The sequence below is a fragment of the Eleutherodactylus coqui genome, chromosome 8, assembly GCF_035609145.1.
Source record: "Eleutherodactylus coqui strain aEleCoq1 chromosome 8, aEleCoq1.hap1, whole genome shotgun sequence".
Lineage (NCBI taxonomy): Eukaryota > Metazoa > Chordata > Amphibia > Anura > Eleutherodactylidae > Eleutherodactylus > Eleutherodactylus coqui.
The window spans coordinates 21,739,518-21,759,670 of record NC_089844.1 but is presented as its reverse complement, the minus strand read 5'-3'; the positions used below and the strand labels follow the sequence as shown (position 1 = coordinate 21,759,670).

At 46.9% G+C, this 20,153-nt stretch overlaps 1 protein-coding gene across 1 annotated transcript in view; it reads left to right on the top strand.

Annotated features, from left to right (window-relative positions):
• Positions 1-20,153, top strand: part of LOC136576196 (protein mono-ADP-ribosyltransferase PARP14-like) — a 913,674-nt gene that overhangs the window by 889,084 nt on the left and 4,437 nt on the right. Inside the window, exons 8-13 of the mRNA XM_066575280.1 lie at positions 6,615-7,288; positions 8,800-9,009; positions 14,043-14,258; positions 18,204-18,276; positions 18,969-19,490; positions 19,623-19,765. Coding sequence (XP_066431377.1) covers positions 6,615-7,288; positions 8,800-9,009; positions 14,043-14,258; positions 18,204-18,276; positions 18,969-19,490; positions 19,623-19,765 — 1,838 coding nt within the window. The remainder of the gene's footprint in view (positions 1-6,614; positions 7,289-8,799; positions 9,010-14,042; positions 14,259-18,203; positions 18,277-18,968; positions 19,491-19,622; positions 19,766-20,153) is intronic.

Sequence of the window (20,153 nt, the reverse complement as noted above, 5' to 3'; positions counted from 1 at the left end):
ATACGCAGTACAAACACGGCCGTTTAAACTCGCCCTTTGGTGTGATTTTTTTTATGCGCGTTCGCCGTTCATTTTATGCGTGTATAAAGATCGTCGGCTCGTTCGCTGGCAGTTCGGTTTAAGCGGCGCTCGTTCCGTCGTTCTCATTTACTTGTACAGCGAATGTGAACGACTGAAGGAGCCAAGAATGTATCTGCTGTACAAACGGGCGACACGAGCGCGAACTCTGACATCGTGCCTTCACATGATACTCGTTTGGTGTAAAAGGACCCCGACTTATCCTGTCCGGGAACGTTGGAAACCTCGAAGGCGTCATTTTCCCGTATTGCCTGGTAGTGGCGCTGTGGGCGGGGCTTGTTTGGTTGTTGTTGGTCCTGGTCCCTCAGTCGGTGATCGCCTTTTTTTTCCTTTTTTTTTTTTTTACTCGTTTATATTAAGCATAAAAGGGCTTCTGTCCCCCGGAGGTATACGTACGGGGATTTATTGTGCTCACTCATTTTTTGATACTGTATTAGTTTTCCTTTAGTTTTCTTTCCTTATTGCTTTGAATTTGCATATTATTGCCCAATAAACATTCCTTATAAAATGGGCAGAGCTGCAGTTTTTAGGCTGGGCTCTCACGGGATGGAAATCTTGCAGCTTGGCCGCACCAAAAAACCGTAAGATTTGCATGGGAGAGCTGCAGCTTCAAAGCTCGCAGGTTTTGGAGCGGTTCAACCACCGGCATTCCGCTGCGGCTTTCTCTCCCTATAATGAGGAGTGAGGCCACAGCGGAAAAAAAAATTTGACATCCCGCGTAATTGAATTCCACGCCGCATGTCAGTTTCCACCCAACTTTGCCGCAATGGATTGGCCAACCTGTGTGGACCAGGTTTTTGCAAAATCTCTCCACATGGCTGGCTAATCCTAGGATTAGGAGCCGCAGGCGGAATTGCCACATGGAAATTCTGCGGCAATCCGGTCCCGTGTGAACCCAGCCTTAAAGGCAGAATCTGCGCTGAAAACCCTTCTTCGTGACCCGCTGTGTACATGGATCGTGATTGCAGTGTGGACTTATGGGTAAGACTAGAGCTCCGCTGCGACCAAAGATCACTCTGCAGCCCTGAGACCTCACCATGCCGCTGATCTCAATGGAGTCAAAGTGCGAGTTGTATGTTTCAATCCAGCCATGTAAAATTAATGGACAGTCCCAGGATAGATCATCAACATCTAACCGGTGGGAATCCACCCTTTGGAATCCCTGCTGATCAGCCGGTTGAAGGGGCCGCATTGTTTATACCGGTCGTTCTGAGTACTGCAGGCTTGTCCCATTCAGTTCAGTGGGCTCAGGTTCGGCATCAAATCCGCATCCAATTCGCCGGCTCAGAGCCTTGGGCAGCACAACGTGTAAATATGGCAAGCATTAACGAATTAACAGCTTTTTTTGTATAGAAATGCTTAGCTTTTAAATGGGCAGATAATCATCTGAAATCCTCTCCATTTCTGTCATTAGCTTAAAGGGGTTGTCCCGTGAAAGCAAGTGGGGGTATACACTTCTGTATGGCCATATTAATGCACTTTGTAATATACATCGTGCATTAAATATTGTCCATACAGAAGTTATACACTTACCCCAACCCCCCCCCCGGTGTTGGCGTCCCCGTCTCCATGGCGCCGACCGAAGCCTTCTTCTCCCTCGATTAGACGCGCTTGCGCAGTCTCCTCTTCTGTTCTGTTGAATGGGGCCGCTCCGGCGTGCTCGCGCCGCACAGGTCTTCTGCGCATGCTCCGCACTGAAATAGAGCATGCCGCCGTCTGTTTGCCGCGCGGGATTTCGCGCGGCCAAACCGCTGCCGTCTGCATAGGATTGCGTTTGTTAACGCAATCCTATGCAGGCTTCCAGCGGCGGAAATCCTGCGGGAAATCCTGCCGCGGAATTTCCGCCCGTCTGCAGGCGGCCTTTATGTTGCAGTTTCTAGCTTTTTAATTAATGTGAATAAAACCGATTGTCTTTCGTGGTCACGAGTAAACAAGTCATTGTGTTTATGCAAGGTAAACGATCACCCCTCAAGTTGTTCAGTTGTTCAAGACTGAACAATTGCCATTTAATTGGAACGAGAAGCCAGCGAGCCACTGAGGTTCTTTAAGCTGACTGAATAGTCATCCTAAACGACCGCGGAAGTACCGCACTTAAAAAAAAAAAGTGCCTGCTGGTGATCGCTGATTTCCGTGGTCTTCATCAATGCTACATTAATGAAGACCTCCCGCGGCGTAAAACCGGCTGCAAATAGAACATGCCGCAATTTATTGTGGAAATCCGCGGTAGAATTCCGCATGTGAGCATTATCGGGCAGAAAAGCTATTAGGTTTATTAAAACCTAATAGCTGCGGATATCCGCCGCGGGACACACGGTAGAAATCTGTTCGTGGGCATTTGCCCTAAGGGCTAATGCTCACCGGCGGATTTCCACCGCATTACACCGCAGCTATTAGGTTCTATCGAACCTAATAGTGCAATGTTCATGCTGCGGAATTCTGCAGCGTGAAATAACCTGCGGTATGTCCTTTTTGCATTGAAGTCAATGGAAGCCGGCCATCACGCTATACTTTCGCTGTAGCACAGCGGAAGTATAGCGTGAATACGCTTCCCCGCTAGCCACCTGCCACGTAATATGACACTGCTGGTGCATAATGCGCTGTACTGCGCATGCGCACCGGCGCATCATGCGGGTCCCTCACAGCGGATCCAGGAGGTGAGTATGGGGTCTTTGAAGGGGCGCCGTGACAGACTCCGCTGCGGTTTTCCACTGGTAGGGTCCCTCACGGTCATGGGCGTTAGGCCTAAAGCATAAATAATAATAATAAAGTAGCTTAAGACAAAATTGACAATACTTCATTTGTCATTTCCCTACGAACTTGCCCTCACACTTGTGTTTACATTAGTCAGTTAACTGGCCCTAGTGAACTGGGCCCAGAAAAAAAGCAATCTCTTCTTCTACTGCTATTCCACTCGCCTCTCCACTGTTCTGTGCATTTTCTTGTCTGTTTACACAGGGGAGAGTGAAGGCGAGTGTACGGTACCCTGGGGTAGCAAGTATGCGGTCTGCTCTACCAGGACTCCCTCCAGTGCTCCTTACTGTCCACTGGACAAGTGTGTTTTTATGGGTGCTTTTACTAACTTGCGCCCTTGCTGTTAACTGCGAATGGAAATGGGCCGGCCGTAGTGATCTCTGGCCCCGCCTCCATTCACTGAGCAATTAGCATCCGGAAATCATCCCGTGAAAAAGGACCGCAAGTCGGGAAAAAATGCTGTTGGATGAAGGATCATTTATCCGGCAGTTGTTGAGGATGTATAGGGGGCGTCAGATCCTCAGGAAAGGTCCGACTACATGGAGCAATTAATCATTGGAATGAGCGAGCGATGACGAAGTCCTTTGCTTTCACACGACGTCCATTTACACGGGCAGATAACCTTTTTTTTGTCTTAGCTCCTCATCCCATCGTTAGTCAAACAGGCGAGTCTGGAAATGCCTGAGAAAGGCCTGCGAACAACGGAATGATCCCCGGAAAGACTGGAAAACGATGAATGATGATTTTTATGCCTGTTTAACCCCTTAGTGACGGAGCTTTTTTGCTTTTTTCCATTTTTGTTTTTTCCTACTCCCTTTTAAAAAATCGTAGCTCCTTTATTTATCCATCGACGTCGCTGTATGAGGGCTTGTTGTTTTTTGCGGGACGAGTTGTAGTTTTCAATGGCACTATTTATTGTACCATATAATTTACTGAAAAACTTTTACAAAATTCTTAGCGGAGAGAAATGGGGAAAAAAACGACATTCCACCATCTTTCGGTGCGTCCTGTTTCTACGGCGCACAAACTGCAACAAAAACGACCTGATATTTTTATTCTATGGGTCAGTACGATTACTACGATACCAAACTTATATAGTTTTTTTTTTGGCTGTAGTACTTGTATTTTTTTTTTAAAGATATTTAATTTTTTTTCAATTATTTTCTGCGGTCATTTTGTGCGCGCAATAACTTTTTTATTTTTCTGTCGACGTAGTTGAGCAAGGGCTCATTTTTTGCGGGATGTCCTGTAGTTTCCGATAGTATCAATTTGGAATACATACGACTTTTTGATCGCTTTTTATTGCATTTTTTCTAGAAGACAGGGTAACTAAAAAAGTGCATTTCTGGCATTCTTTATTTATTTTTTCGGACGACGTTCACCGTACAGGAAAAATAATGCACTACTTTGATAGATCGGACTTTTACGGACGCGGCGATACCAAATACATATTTTTATTTTATGATTTAGATTTTTTAGTAATTGATATGGCAAAAGGGGGGTGATTTAAACTTTTATAACTTTTTTTTTTTTTTTTTTTACAATTTAAAAAACTTTATTGATCTTTTTTCTTACTTTACTTTGAAGTCCCCCTGGGGGACTTTAACATGCGATGCTTTGATCGCTCCTGCAGTATGACGTAATGCTATAGCATTACGTCATATTGCTTTTTTACAGGCAGTCTATCAAGCCACCCTGTGTGGATGGCTTGATAGGCAGTCTGCTAAGGCAGCCCTGGGGCCATTCATTAGGCCCCCGGATGCCATGACACCTGCACGGCTCCCCCGATCTCACCACGGGGGGGCCGGGCGGGACCCCCAAACAGCGTTCGGGGCATTTATGAAGGGTTAATAGCCGCGAACGGCCGAGCCCGGCTATTGCCCGCGGGTGTCAGCTGTAATAAACAGCTGACGCCCGCGCTGTATGGAGGGAGATAGCGGCGCTTACCTCCCTCTATACACGTCCTGCAACAGCAGGACGTAGTTTTACGATAGTGCCGTCACTAAGGGGTTAAAATGAATGATAAGCGAAAAAATTATCATTCATCGTTCAATCACTGGCATATTTCTACTGAATAGTGGGACAAGTCCAGGACACTGCGGCTGCTGACTAAAGGTGTAGTCCAAACTTTGCCAGACTGTAGGGCTGGGTTCACATGGCCGCTGCGCTCATCTCTCCTCTATGGGGAAGAGCCTGCTGTAGCAGAAAAAAGCCGCTTCAAAACCTGCATGAAAACCCACGGGACTTCAAGCTGCGGAAATCTCACAGAATTTCTGTGTGGTCCTGCTGCAGACCTTCCGTGGGATTTCCATGCTGTGTGACCGCAGCCTAAGTGTGTCACTGTATGTTAGGTCTCTACACCCGCGGTTTCTGTATTTGATGCTCTGTTTTTTGACTACTGCTTGGACCTGACTTCTCTTTCGCCTGACCCCTTGTACCGTGTTCTCTCCAGTTGCCGACCCGGATTGCCTGACCTGTTTTCTGTCTGCTTGTTTCCTCGTTGTCCGTTAATCTGACTCCTGCCCTGCATCCCTAGTGAGCGTAGGGACCGTTGCCCAGTTGTCGCCCTGGGGTATAGCCCAGGGGGGCAATTAGGTAGGGACAAGGGTTGCAGGCAGTTTCTCAGCGATTTCCCGTACTCGAACCCCAGTCTTTGGCAAAATTCACCCCCTCATTGAGAAGAGGCGATATCTGCAGCAGAAACGCCAATAAAACTGATATATTGCAGATTAGAATTTCTCGCCGCAAGTCAGTTTCCGCGCTGATTTAGTGCGGGTTATTGCTGTAGCTTGTGGATGAGATTTTCAAAATCTCACTCAGTTTTCTGCTACTGTAAATGTCGCAGAATGTCACCGCAGAGGGTCAGCACGAAATTCCATGACAAATCTGCCCGGTCTGGACCCCGTAAGGCTGGAGTACACCATGAATCAGAGTCCTGTTCATCGTGAAATCACTCGATAAACATTTCTGGGGTCTTTATCCTTGTTTAGGGGGTCTGGGGTCTAGTCTGGAGTTCTTTAGGGGTGTGCGTGATCTGTTCTCATTTTTGGGTGTGCTAGAGGAGGTGCTATGTGTTGTTTGTGATTCAAATGCCATAAATTTAGGGTGTGTCACCTACAAAATGGGTGAACCCTAAAGAAAACATTGTGTTCGGCACGACGGGTATGATGCGTTTTGTTCTGGTCTTTGGAAACGCTGTCCCTCCTCAAAAGTTGTCAAGTATCAACTAGAATTCTTACCCCCAGCAGACAAACCCTCCGGAAACAGAGACAGATCACCTATATACAGCCTGCATGGCCCCCATATATACAGTCAGTGTCGTGTCCTGGTCAGTGGGAAAATCCAGGTGGGCTTCAGAGCCGTCTGTTGACCAGTGGACGGTGATTATCTTTTTGGCCCCCCTGGACTGCAGTGACAGTTACAATATAACAGCTTTGTGACCAGGGATAAGTCAGGACAGAATTTCAGTCTCTAGATATAAACACCCCTTCCCCTCCCTCCAATTCACTGACAACAAGCAGAGGTCTTTCCCTATAGCGGAGGTATATGTACATACCTGACTGTTGCCTTCGTGTTTCCCTCTGTGTTTTCTTCTTAGGTGACGGATCCTGCCATGAAGGTTCGGATCCCTGAAGACGTTTACCGCGTCCTCCTCACCGCAAAGAGTGACTTGAATGACGTCTTCATCAGGAAGTTCTGCTGCACGGCCGAGCTGAGCGGACCACCACTGTCCTCGGCAGGAGCCCCACTGAAGGTCTATGAGAAGCGGCTCAACGGAGGACAAGTGATCAGCGTGTGGAGGGACGACCTCACCAGACAAAACACCGACGTGGTGGTGAACGCCGCTAATGAACACCTGGATCATATTGGGGGGCTGGCGTACGCCCTAGTGCAGGCCGGAGGGCCGCAGATTGTTCAGGAGAGTAGAGATGAAATCTCTAGGAGGGGGCAATTGACGGCAGGGAGCATCGCGGTGACCAGTGCCGGAATGCTGCCTAGTAGAGTCGTTGTCCATGCGGTGGGGCCTGTGTGGATGCCGGCCGTGGCAGATAATTGCAAGGCTCAGCTGAAAGAGGCCGTCCAGAATGTGCTGCAGTATGTGAGTAACCACTCTGACCTGCACTCCGTGGCCATCCCCGCCATCAGCTCCGGCATCTTCGGCTTTCCCCTTGACCTCTGCGCCAACATCATCGTGACCACGGTGAGAGAATCCTGTAGCAACGATCACAAAGGCCTTCTTAAGGAGATCCGCTTAGTGAACAACGATGACAAAACTGTGCAAGCCATGCGAGCGGCGTGTGAGCAGATCCTGGGGAGTAGTGATACACCGAGCCGTGCGATGGCCTCCTCAGGTTCAGCACAGAACGGGCCCTCGCCTCAGGAGGCGTCTTCACGAATCACCTCATCCATCAACGGCCTGAACATTCACCTGAAAACCGGAAAGATCGAGGATGAGAAGGTTTGTGTCACATCTTGCCCGCCAATCATAGCAGAATAGTGAGTGCAGCTCTGGAGTATAATGCAGGATGTAACTCAGGATCAGTACAGGATAAGTAATGTATGTACACAGTGACTCCACCAGCAGAATAGGGAGTGCAGCTCTGGAGTATAATACAAGATGTAACTCAGGATCAGTACAGGATAAGTAATGTATGTACACAGTGACTCCACCAGCAGAATAGTGAGTGCAGCTCTGGAGTATAATACAGGATGTAACTCAGGATCAGTACAGGATAACTAATGTATGTACACAGTGACTGTACCAGAATAGTGAATGCAGCTCTGGAGTATAATACAGGATGTAACTCAGGAGCAGTACAGGATATGTAATGTATGTACACAGTGACTCCACCAGCAGAATAGTGAGTGCAGCTCTGGAGGATAATACAGGATGTAACTCAGGAGCAGTACAGGATAAGTAATGTATGTACACAGTGACTCCACCAGCAGAATAGTGAGTGCTGCTCTGGGGTATAATACAGGATAAGTAATCTATGTACATAGTTACTGTTCATTTTATGGAGATTCATTCTATATGTGACCCATTTGGTGATGATCGGAGATGGTATTTAAGGAATTGTTCCTCATGCTTGTCCCCGTGTTATGTAGAGTATTACATACGATGTACATGTTTAACAGTCAGATAAGCAAATCTACTATATGAGAAACCTTTCGAATGCCGTGCGGGATACAGAAGTAGAGAAGTCCTTGCCCACAAGAGCTTGTAATGTTCTAGGAAGAAGGGAGCTAGTATGGCAGTAGTAAAGGGGGTGTCCAGCTTTCAACTGTTCATGACCTATTCTTGGGATACTCCATCAATAGCAGACTGTTTGCTGCCTGGTGGCCCCACCGATCAGTTGTTTGCTAGGCCAGTGCGATTGTCCACACAGCTGATCTGTGCTGGAAGAGTTCCCATTGAAGTAAACGAGAACGCAGCCCCTATAGAGATAGACGGGGCGTTCAATCGATTGATATTTAAGTGTCCCTCGTGGCCTGGAGAAATAAAGATGGTCAAACTGCTTCTCCAATTACCTGATGCACACTGTGCATTAAAGCCTGTTTACACCACCCGATGATCGCTAAAAAATCGCTAATCGGCGATCGTTTTAGTGATAATCGGTGCATGTAAATGTGCGCTTTTCGGGCACTGCTAGCTGATCACTGTCCCGAACCCCTGTGTGGTGGCTGGAGGAGCCATCTTTGTTTGTCCATGACCATAGGGTCACTTTAAATAGAAAACGTGAACAGGGGATATTCTGGTCGGACCTGCTCTGTGGTGGACGTACGCTGACATCGGGGGGATTACATGCAGGGATTACTAGGACGTGTGCATGCAGAGTCCAGTAACTGGAGTGTTGCATCTGTGTCCTCCCACTATGTTTTTTTCACCATGTCTAGAATACAGTATAACCACCTAGATCTTCCTTATGATTTGAACTCTTCTCATGACGGTATTTCTCTCCCGTACAGACGGACGTCATTGTGAATTCCATCTCCTCAGATTTGGACCTCTCCTCTGGAGCCATATCCAGAGCTATTTCCAAGAAGGCCGGTGACCAGATGCAGGCCGAGATGAACAAGAAGAAGAATCAAGGATTCCGCAACATGATCTTTACTCGAGGCTACAAGCTGCCCTGCCGATATGTGTATCACGTGATATTATCGTGGCAGGTGGAGAAGGTGAGCGTCTCCTTCCTGCACCATAGGACTGAGTATATACTGAGAGTACACATGAGTATCTACGTCCCACATGAACATAGGCTGGTATCTGCTATTCATGTTCATTGATTGTAGTGTTGTCGGAGCCAACTGGGCTCCTCTGAGTTCACTGCGTGGGTCAAATTAGTTATTCAGAAGTTTTGTGCACAAAAGGTAACAGATTGACACAATGCTTTGTATCAGGGCAGTACACTCCTGATCTACTCAAAGGAATACAACCGCTTTTATGCACAAACGTTACATAACAAAATGGGAGTATACAAAAAGAGTTATTGTGCTCATTCAGGATTAGTTAATACAATAATATGGTAATTCACTTGTTCACACGGGCGACACGGCATCGCATTGCTGGTCTGTGCGACATCGCCGCGACTTATCGTGGTGATACTGTGACTTTGTAGCACCACATGCAAGGTTTTTCAGGGAGGCTTGAAAAGTAAGCCCTTCCCTGAATTTAAGCTGTAGCTGAAGAAGAAAAAAAAACAAAACACACATACATCACCTGTCCCGCGCTGTCAGCCCAGCCACATCTTCTCCCCAGGTCCCCGGCAGTGATCTTATCCTCTTTTGGCCGGGAATTCAAAATTCCCCACCTCCTGGAAGCGCTGGCTGTGAATGGCTGACGTTTAGCCAATCACAGCCAGCGCTTGATGAATGGCAGTGTTTGAACCAATCACAGCCATTCATAGAGTGCTGACTGTGATTGGCTAAGCGTCAGAAGATGCGGCCGGGCTCACAGCGCGGGACAGGTGATGTATGAGTATTTTTTTTTTCCTTTCTGCAGCCAGGGCTTAAATTTTAGCTTTAACAGTAGAATTTGCTACTGTCAAAGTTGCATCGCACGAAAATCACATTTTCATGCAATGCAATGCAACAGAGAGGAAGGCTCCATAGGGAAACATGGACTACAAAACCTCACGTGCATATAGCGGGACCCGTAAGGTTTTTGTGTCGTTTTTTTGGCATGCTACAAAACATTGCATGTGTGAAGTAACCCATTGGTAAGCATCGGCTTCACATACATGCGATTTGTAGCCTTGTAACAAAATTGCGTGACTTTGTCGCCCGTGTGAACGAGGCCTAAAGTATCAAAAGTGAAAGAATGTGCAGAGGTATAATATCTGTAAATGTAATGTGCAGCTTCTCCAATCTGAATACAACAACTGCTCTGTGAGAAGCATGTGTGGGAGGTATATACGATAGTCTAACACATTCTGATGTTGTACATGAACACGTTTAACCGCCAGCTTTTTACTAAGAGAGAGTGTGTGTGTGTGTGTGTGTGTGTGTGTGTGTATGTATGTATATATGTATGTATATATATATATATATATATACACACACACACACAAGCCTAGGCTGATATAAGAAATGAGTAAAAGGTTATATTGTATATAGAATACATATATCATTACTATACCAGTAGCCTCTGTGACATTTCTGACTCTAAGGCTGGCTTCAAATGGGTGAGGATATCACGCAAGATTTGTACATTGCGAGACGCAATGACGTCGGTCATACACAAGCGTAGGTGGCGAGAATATACAGCAGAGCTGTTTGCAGGCAATCAGACAGCCAGCCCGTTGTATCACGTACATCAAGTAGAAAAAGAACTGGGTATTCTGGAGGAAGAATTCACATGGGCCCTGAAACAACTACCAAACAGGAAAGCTCCGGGCGTAGATCACATACCAGCCGAACTGCTCAAACCATTGTCAGTCAAAATCCAAACCGAACTATGTCAGAAGATCTGGAGCTCCAAATCGTGACCCAAAGACTGGGCAAGATCTGTGCTCATCACACTTCTAAAAAAAAGGTGATGCTCAACAATGTTCCAATTCCAGCCCTCATACCTCAGTGTGAAGTTGGCCTAAGGCCTCCCTCACACAGGTGTTTTTGTACACCGTTTTCAGCACTACGCTAAATGCTGTACAATGCTCCCATTCATTTCAATGGGGCTGCTCACACAAGGCTTAAAGCGCAGCCTTTCCAACACTGTGTTTTGAAAGCGTTGCATGTTCTATTCGTGGCCGTTTTCAGCTGTGTGTCTCCCATTGAAATGAATGGGCTGCGTTTTCAGCACTTTGTACTGCGTTTTTATAGTGTTCAACGCAGGTTGCTATGCCAGCAAGTCTGAAAAAAGGTTTCCGGCTTTCTTTGCTACGTTTTCAGCTCTGCTGTGCTGAAAATGCAGCCAAAACGCATGCCAACGCTGCTGAAAACGCAGCATCTTTGCAAATGCCTGTGTGAGGGAGGCCTAAGGCTGGGTTCACACGGGACGAAATTTCCGTTCGGATTTTCCGCACGGCAATTCCGCACACGGCTCCTAATCCCGGGATAGGCAGCAAAGTGGACAGAATTTTGCAAAAATCTCATCCACACACTGCGGCCAAGCCATGTGGAAACGGACATGTGGCGGGGAAAACCAAGACGCAGCATTTCAATTCTCCAGCCCTTGCTGAGGCCTTTGGTACCCTCCATGTAGAAGGAGTACTCGCACAGGGATTCTCGGACTCCTCGCCCCTCAGGTCTGTCACAGACCAGGTTGAGCCTTGCCTAACGGCTGGCTCACTGAGGAGTGCCACCTGCCGTCCTCTGTAGGCAGCCTTGGCGCAGTGTCTGTGTCCAGGATGACAGGCAAGAGACATGTACCATATGCGCTCTCGATGCAGTACAAGATTGCATCCAGCCAAGTTCAGTCTGGTTATCAGCAGTACTCCGGGCTTGCTGACATCTGTGGTTCCTTCCATATAGAGGGAGTACTGTGCACAGAAGGTCCACGGACACATTGCTCCTCTTCTCCGCTCCGGAACGGGGGAGCCTTACCTGACTGCTAGCTTCCCTATGGTGGCCCGTCTGCAGTGTCCTTGCGGGCAGCTTTAGCGCTTTCCCTGCTTACAGGATGAGATGCGGGCCGGGGGCCGCCCAGAGCCGTATACTATGTGCACTCACACCGCTATATGGGATGGACATCCAGTCAGTCAAGAATATCTTGTTTTATCGAAGTATAGTAGTAGGCCCGGGGGGTTCACCCTCAAACTGGGTGCCCGGGGGCGGTAGATCCACCTACTAGCTCCCTCCCCGGTCAGCTCTGACATGCTGAACCACTATGGGTCCGGTCCCTCTCCAGGCGGCCTCGGAATCAAACCTACATCGTTGTCTTTCTAGGAAGACTGTGCTGCTGGCTCTGTCAGCCGTGTCCATGCGAACGTGGGTCACTCATGTTGTCAGTGATGCATGAATGATCCTGTTGAGGCGGAGTCTGCCGCTGACCCCAAATTTTGGCGGCAGAACAGGCCTCGCATTCTCCTCTTATTATGAATGTCTGGGTTGTGCCAGCACTCTGTAGTCAGGGCGGTCTACGACTTTGCTCCTACAGCGTTTCTCCACGCAGCCTTCCTACACAGGAAAGAGCGCAATCTGGGAGACAAGCATTTAATTAGACGGAGTTAGTAGCGCGCTGCGATCCTCCTGCACTGTTTCCTTCAGCGGGATTGCTTGCAGGAGACCGTGAAACTGTATACAATAATACTGATTTCAGTTCTTAGCGCTTGCCCTCCCGACTCCGGAGAGTTACACAAAGGGACCAGTGAGACTCATGTCGGGGGGTTATGCCACGTTTTATGGTGCCTGCTTGGAGTCATGCGATGTTAGTGACATCTTTGTAGGGAGCCACCCTGGTTTGTCAACTTGGATTCCTTTTTTTCCTAGGCCTAGACTTCTGCAGGGTCCGTGGGCTTCATGCAGAAGGTGGAGGCTGTGGCCATTGTCAGTCTCAGAAGGCTGATAATAGTATTTTTGAGCCATGTGTCTCCCTCTCCCGTTCTCTTTGCTAGTAGTAACTCCCATGCATACGCCCGGGATACTTCCTACTAACCCTTCAACAGTGGTGCTGTCGTTACGGCAAGCTGCCTACCTGGGTGTTCACAATCTGGACTCCAGCGGATCCTAACTTTCAACTAGGTCACCTAATAGAGGGCCCCAGCTCTTTTAAGTTTCACCCCCCTTTCTGATAGTGCTGATATTAAGGCCAGCTCGCCCAGCTTACACGTCTATCTTCTAAGCGGCGCTATCGGGCAGAAGCTTCTTTGTCATCAAAAGAAGGACATTATCGTCCTGTTACATGTTACCTCACTACATGTGGTATCTTGGCCCGCGTTGATGAAGTCTAGTCCCATGGGACAAGCCGGTCACAAGTGGCCTTGGTCGTAATTCACAAATTTACCCCTGTCTAGTGGCATTCTTCAGTCGCCCTGGCTCTCTGCTAGGGCTCCCGACAACACTAGTGGATTCTTGGGTTTCCATGGTGGGTTCCTCGCACTGGCGTCGCTTGGTGGCAGTGCAGGGTTACCGTGCCAGAGTCCTCATATGTTCAGGCTGTCTTATGGCACATTTCTCAGACAACTGGTGCCTCATTGGAAGCTCCTCATCGGGTGGGGGGGATGGTTCCGTTTTCTCAGGCCCCTTTATGCTCCGCCTCTGAGCATGCTGGATGCCTAGGCACCCATTAACGGTAGTTGCAATTAAAGAGCTGATTACGCTCCTTTACACATGCGGCTTCTTATATTTTTCTGCCCCCTTGGGTACTGCTCTGGAACGTTGAATGAATTGTGAGCGACTCGTTGCATGTAGATGGGTGTTTACACACACAACTCCAGGGGGCGCCATTATGAGTTTATTATGATATCTCTGCACAGCAGCCTTTCTTTATACACATCAATTTGTGGAATTGATTAATTTTCTACAATCCACTGTTTAAAAGCTAGTTTTGTTGTGGGAGAACCCCAGGCAGCCCATCGAGAGAAATTAATGGACGTCATGTAAAACATGGTTGTGAGTCGTCCAGAGCGGTAGCAGCTCTGTGGACCACTATGGGTAATACAGGGGGCTCCCAGGCAGGAGACTCTGCTTTATGACGTCTGTATAGCCTATAGTTAACTCACGTCCAACTCTACTGTGCTTAACTATGTATGTATGTATGTGATGTATTCCAGACTCTACAAGAAGCCACCAAGGAGTGTCTGATGACTGCGCTTAAGTACAGATCTTCATCCATCGCGTTTCCAGCTTTGGGGACTGGAAATATCGGTTTACCGAGACATAAGGTGGCGGACATCATGACGCAGGCGGTTCTCGACTTTTCTAGAGCAAAAGAATGCAAGATGGATGTGTATTTCGTCATCCACCCGACTGACAAGGACACATTTAAGGTTTGTCTTCAGGACGGTACATTGGGTCGGATGACTTGCAGCGGATGATATGAGGGGTTAACGCCCTGGACCTGTTTATAGAAGGAGACATAGCACGTCTCGCGGAGTTAGATTATATCCGCTGCCGCCTCCATCAGTTAGAACACTATGAGGTTTGGGTGTTCTCCCCAAAGTCCATACAAGGCTATTCTGTTGTCAGGCATTTATGGCGGTTTGGGCGACCACCATTGTCAGGATAGGTGATGGGCTCTAAAGCTGGGATCCACATCTGTCAGACAGAACGGCTTCTCTATACACACCGCCCAGCAATGAGGCGGAAGAGAAGTAACAGCCCTGGGGACAGATATTGGGCACAGAAGGAATTATGATGTTTGTAAGACTTGATAAAATGTATAAGACAGGCTTTATTATTGATGTGGGAAGAGCTGTGTCTGCACTAGAGAGTACAGTGCAGGCACAGCTGAAGCTTCTGCTATACAGTTAGGTGAATACGGCTTTCCCCAGCAACATCTTCACCTAGCTGCATAGCTGAAGGGGGGTTTAAAAAAAATGTACAGAATAGGCTGATAAAACCTATTGCAAAAATGCTTAGAATCTCCCATTCTGTAGATTAAAAAAAAAAATTAAATTACAGTTACACTTTAATAAGCTAAAAAGTATTTAAAAAAAAACTAAAAAAAAAAGAAAACCTCAAAAGCGAGACCTGACTCAGCGGAGGAAAAACAAAACGGACGCGGCCTCCGCAATACTGAGAGGTAAAAAACTAATTAAGGGCAATGTATCCTCTATGCCTATGATTACAGGGGCGGCCATTGTGCCTGAGCTGTGCACAGTAATGCAGAGATTTGCTTTACCTCTGCTAAATGGGCAGTGTATGCTATGAGCATCCTCCATGACCTGCGGAGTGAGAGCGGCTCGGGGCTCCTTCACACGGGTGAGTGAAAACGCAGGATTATGAAACCGATGATTTTCAATGGTTTCATTCCCATTTGTGACGTTTTCATTCCCGCGATGCTGTGTGAAAAAAAAAAAAAATCACATGTTCTTTCTTTTTTCAATATCGCCTATTGCAGCGCTGACCCCAATAAAAACAATGGGAGAACATCGGAATCTCCTTCCCTGGCTGCTAGGGTGGTTCATTTTGTAAGGCAAAAAATAAAATGTAACACTTTTGCAGACTTTGCTTACGCCCCGAGTCTCAGTGATGTCAAAGATATATATGCCAAATATCAAGAAGATCGGATAATATTTAGAGGTTGCACACTTTGATCAGTTTTGTAAAAGTAGGCAAAAAATATGATTTTTCAATGTTAATTACTTTTATTGGGAAAAATAGAAATCGCAAACTTAAAATAATACTGAAACCAGACATTCAGATGAGCAGGTAGTATGATAGGCAGAACGTGTTCTATTAATCCACTGTGAACGATGCAACCCCTTCTTTCGTTCACTTGGTGACGACTTTTCTGAGATGCTCGTACCCTCACCAAGAATTGTTTTTGTTGTTTGTCCCTGACCGATTCGTTACACTTTAGAGCAGTTCCTCTTTCTGCGGTATCATTGACCACCTTAAGAGCGTTCACGAGGCTTCTTAGAGAATCACTGCAGTATTCTGTCACATCGAGGATCCCGAACCATTCAAAGAACGTCTTTGTTTCATTAGTAACGATGGGCTCAGGTCTTCTCCTTCAGTTCTAGGTTTTTACCCTCTAATCGTTTCATTGCCTTTATCTTTGCATGTTGGGTGTCTAAATCTTTAGTCATATTTTCCTTATCAGCCTGAGTAATAGGTTTATCCAAAAAAGCCAATCCCATGTTTGTTTCTGACAGATACCAAAGGTGTCTCTTAACAACTGTGAGAGCACTTTTTTGACGCCTGCCTCTGGGTAAGTGCTCAGAAGCTGTAGCAAATCACACTTTGGAGCCCATCGAGTTACAATTGCCTCGTTCCAAAAGCAAACATATATGAAGCTGACATTGTGCAACCCGTTTCATTTCATTCAATTCTCATTGAGGAATAATCAGCTGTTTAGTGTAGAGGACAATTTTAAGTGCATATATTGCCTTTGCCATCCACCTTGCTTTATGCAGAGGCCCTAGGATCCTGAAACTGAAGTCGTTTTGAGACCAACCTCCTAGGTACAGGAGTGAGAGTTGTAATAACTCTTTGTAGTCTTCTCTTGGATGACTTCCGTCTTTTAGGACATTTTGGATGTAGTTGACCATTTTCACTTGTTGTTCTTCTAGAAAGCCTTGAACGGGACTTTCTTCGTCCAGCATTGTCTTATATGACTTTTTATCAAGTGAAGCCCACAGACTTTGGCACTTCTGAAAATTCTGGATGTCAGGACCACTTGATGGCGTGCCACAACACTCCTCAAACACTCCTTTTAATATTAGTTCATGGGTGGGATGACGGCAAGCAAACCACAACAATGTTCGTCCGAATTCCCCTTCAATTCTGGTACATGCCCCTTGGATCAGTCCTGTATTAAGGGGTTGTCCCGCGGCAGAAAGTGGGTCTATACACTTCTGTATGGCCATAATAATGCACTTTGTAATGTACATTGTGCATTAATTATGAGCCATACAGAAGTTATCAAAAGCTTTATACTTACCTGCTCCGTTGCTGGCGTCCTCGTCTCCATGGTGCCGACTAATTTTCGGCCTCCGATGGCCAAATTAGCCGCGCTTGCGCAGTCCGAGTCTTCTGCTGTCTTCAATGGGGCCGCTCGTGCAGAATGCCGGCTCCGTGTAGCTCCGCCCCGTCACGTGCCGATTCCAGCCATTCAGGAGGCTGGAATCGGCAATGGACCGCACAGAAGAGCTGCGGTCCACGGAGGGAGCAGACCCCGGCGGCCATCTTCAGCAGGTGAGTATGAAGACGCCGGACCGCCGGGATTCAGGTAAGCACTCTCCTGTTTGTTTTTTTAACCCCTGCATAGGGGTTGTCTCGCGCCGAACGGGGGAGGGGGTTAAAAGAAAAAACGTTTCGTCGCGGGGCAACCCCTTTAAATGCTGTAGTATCAAAAGACATACCGATGATATTGTCACATAGCCCAAATCGGTCCACTTCCCGAATAACTACTTCAGCCATCTGTTCACCAGTGTCTTTCAGGGCAACAGGTACGCCAAGCAAATGCTCAAAGTCTTTGCCAGTCACTAGAACTGCAACTCTATCTTCCAAAGTTTTGACACTCCCATGGGCAACTGAGGGCAACAGTTACTATCCCAATGCAAGACCAAATGAGGAGAATTTTCAAAGAGTGACTCTGATGCCATTTTACTAATATTGATCACCCGAGCTCGGTAAGCGGTAACTGGAGATACAGAAATTTTTGAAACCTCGTGGGCAAGGCTCTTTGCAGTTACTATAAATAAAGGACTTGTCGAATAGAGAAATACCTGAGAAGCCCATTAGTACAAAGCACTTCAATATTAGAAATTTCACTAGCTTGATATAAAAGTGATCAATGTGTGCAACCCCTAAATATTATCCAATCTGCTTGAAATATGGCATATATATCTTTTACATCACTGAGACTCGGGGCGTAAGCAAAGTCATATGAAAATCACATATTTGGAAAAATAAAACTCCCTAGTGGCTGCGCTTGAGGCCATATTCCTGTAGGACAGGTCCAGTATTTCCCAGCATGCACCATTCATGAGGACAACTAACATAACTGGTTTCCGAGTGTCACCCCAGACTAGCACAGGGGAAGGTCTCATCAATATCGCCATCCTGCCTGACATGATGGTGACCACTATGTGTGGATGGTGATTTGGGTCCACACGAGGTCTCCTGCAGTAATGCGGTCTCGGGTTTTGGCATCTCAACAGAGTAATAGGAGCTCATTGTTCTATTAACACCTTATTTGTCTGATAAAAGAAGGATTGGATAGCCGTACTTTACAATTCTTTTATTTTCTTGCCTCCTTCTTGAAGGCTTTTCAGGACAAGCTCAGAGCATCTGGGGTCAGTAGTCCTAAGAATATGGAGATTACCGAGAATCAGAGAGGTGAGATTGTGAGATTAGGTGCGACAAGATAACTGCCCCGAGGCGGGGACACATTGAGAGAAACTTCCATAAAGTCACATTGTAAAATCCTGTCTTCCGGCAGCCACAACTAGAGGGAGCTCAGGAGTTTACTGACGACTTAACTGGAAATCTTAAAAATCTGTATATGGAGAGCTCCCCTAGTGGTGACTGTATAAAGCGAGATCTTCCTACTGGTTACTGTATAAACTTGTGTGTATATATATATATATATATATATCTACAGGAATCTCCTCCTAGTGATAACTGTATATATCTCTATACACAGTAACATAGAATGCTAGGCTGAAAAAAGACAAATGTGGATCCAGTTCAGCCTGTTTCCACCCTCCCTTGTTGATCCAGAGGAAGGCAAAAAAAACCCCAGTGAGGCAGAAGCCAATTTACTCTCGTTCATATAATGAGCTCCCCCTAGTAGTTGCTGTATATATCCCTGTATGTAGAAAGCTCCCCCTAGTGGTGGCTGTATAATGGGGGGGAGAGCATTTTACCATGTCTCTAGCAGGCACCAGTGCTTTCTTTGTTTGCCTGGGCGGGGTGTTATGGCAGAGACTGAACAAGCTGTGGACATTCTGCAGAATGATTTGATCTGTGGGGCCATTATGGTTCCTCAGGGACAGTCTGGCTATATGACCGTGTTTTCTCTTTTGCAGGGTTAGAGTCATCAGCGGAAGAGATGTGTGTGAGCATTGCAGGACAGAGCAGTGAGGATGAAATGGAGGCTGCAGAATGGCTTCAGGGGCTCCTCTCCTCCTCCCCGCTCCTCATACACAACAACCACCTGCTGCTCTTTGGCAGTGCAGAATTTGATACTCTGGCCTCTGGCCCCTCAAGTGTGAACATAGAGGAAGATCTGGTTGATGGGAAAGTCACCCTGAAGATCAGTGGTCCCCGGCCGGAAAAATTACTGGCGGCAGTACAGGCAGAGCGCCTCCTCCTGGACATTCAGGATGAATTTGCAGTCTCCCTGGAAGAAGGGCTCCTAGAGGCCGCAGTCAGCTGGTTCTATGAGGGTGAATCAGAAAGTCACAGATACACCGCAAAGGCCAACAGAGAGCTGGAGAGAGCGTACGTCTCCGGAACCGTCACCCTGAGAACGACGCCTGGTCATGTGATTGACATCATGAATCGCACCGCACAGGAAAATGAGAGGACATTTGCCATCCATAGACGATGTAAGTGCTCCTAATATTTATAATCACCACGGACGATACCTGCATTATATAGTCAGACACCAGAGCATGGCTGCTGATACCGGCGCACTATGGGGTGCGGCTGCTGATACTTGCGCTGATTGTTCCCTCCAGGTTTATGTGATTCTCTCCGAACTGTCCAAAAAAGTGCAACGTCTGAGAACTGGCTGTCGCAGACCAAGACGGTGGATCCGAACAGCCAGGAGTTCAAACACCAGAGAAGTGAATTCAGGAAAGCAGGTCTCATCCTTGATAAGGTGACCTCATTATGTGTATATTCCTCAACCCTCAGCTCTGGGGTATAATCATGAGAAAAACTAAGTACAACTTCTTCTATGGTTCTAGGCTTCAGGACACAAGAAAAAAAAACATATCGTCCTTAGAAAGTCTTAAAATTCAGTAAATAGAACCTCAGATGAACGACACGTGACAAATTACACTGTCATTATTTATTTAACAAACACTGGGCCACAATAGATTGCCTCACATTTCACTCTAGAATACTTTGATATGCAGAGGAGCTCATGGTTGACTCAATGGCTGCAATATCCATAGAACCTGTGCTTGCAAAACCAGCCCGATCTTCACCCCAATCATCGCAGCTAGAGATGAGCGAGTATAATAGGTAAAGGCAATTGCTCAAGC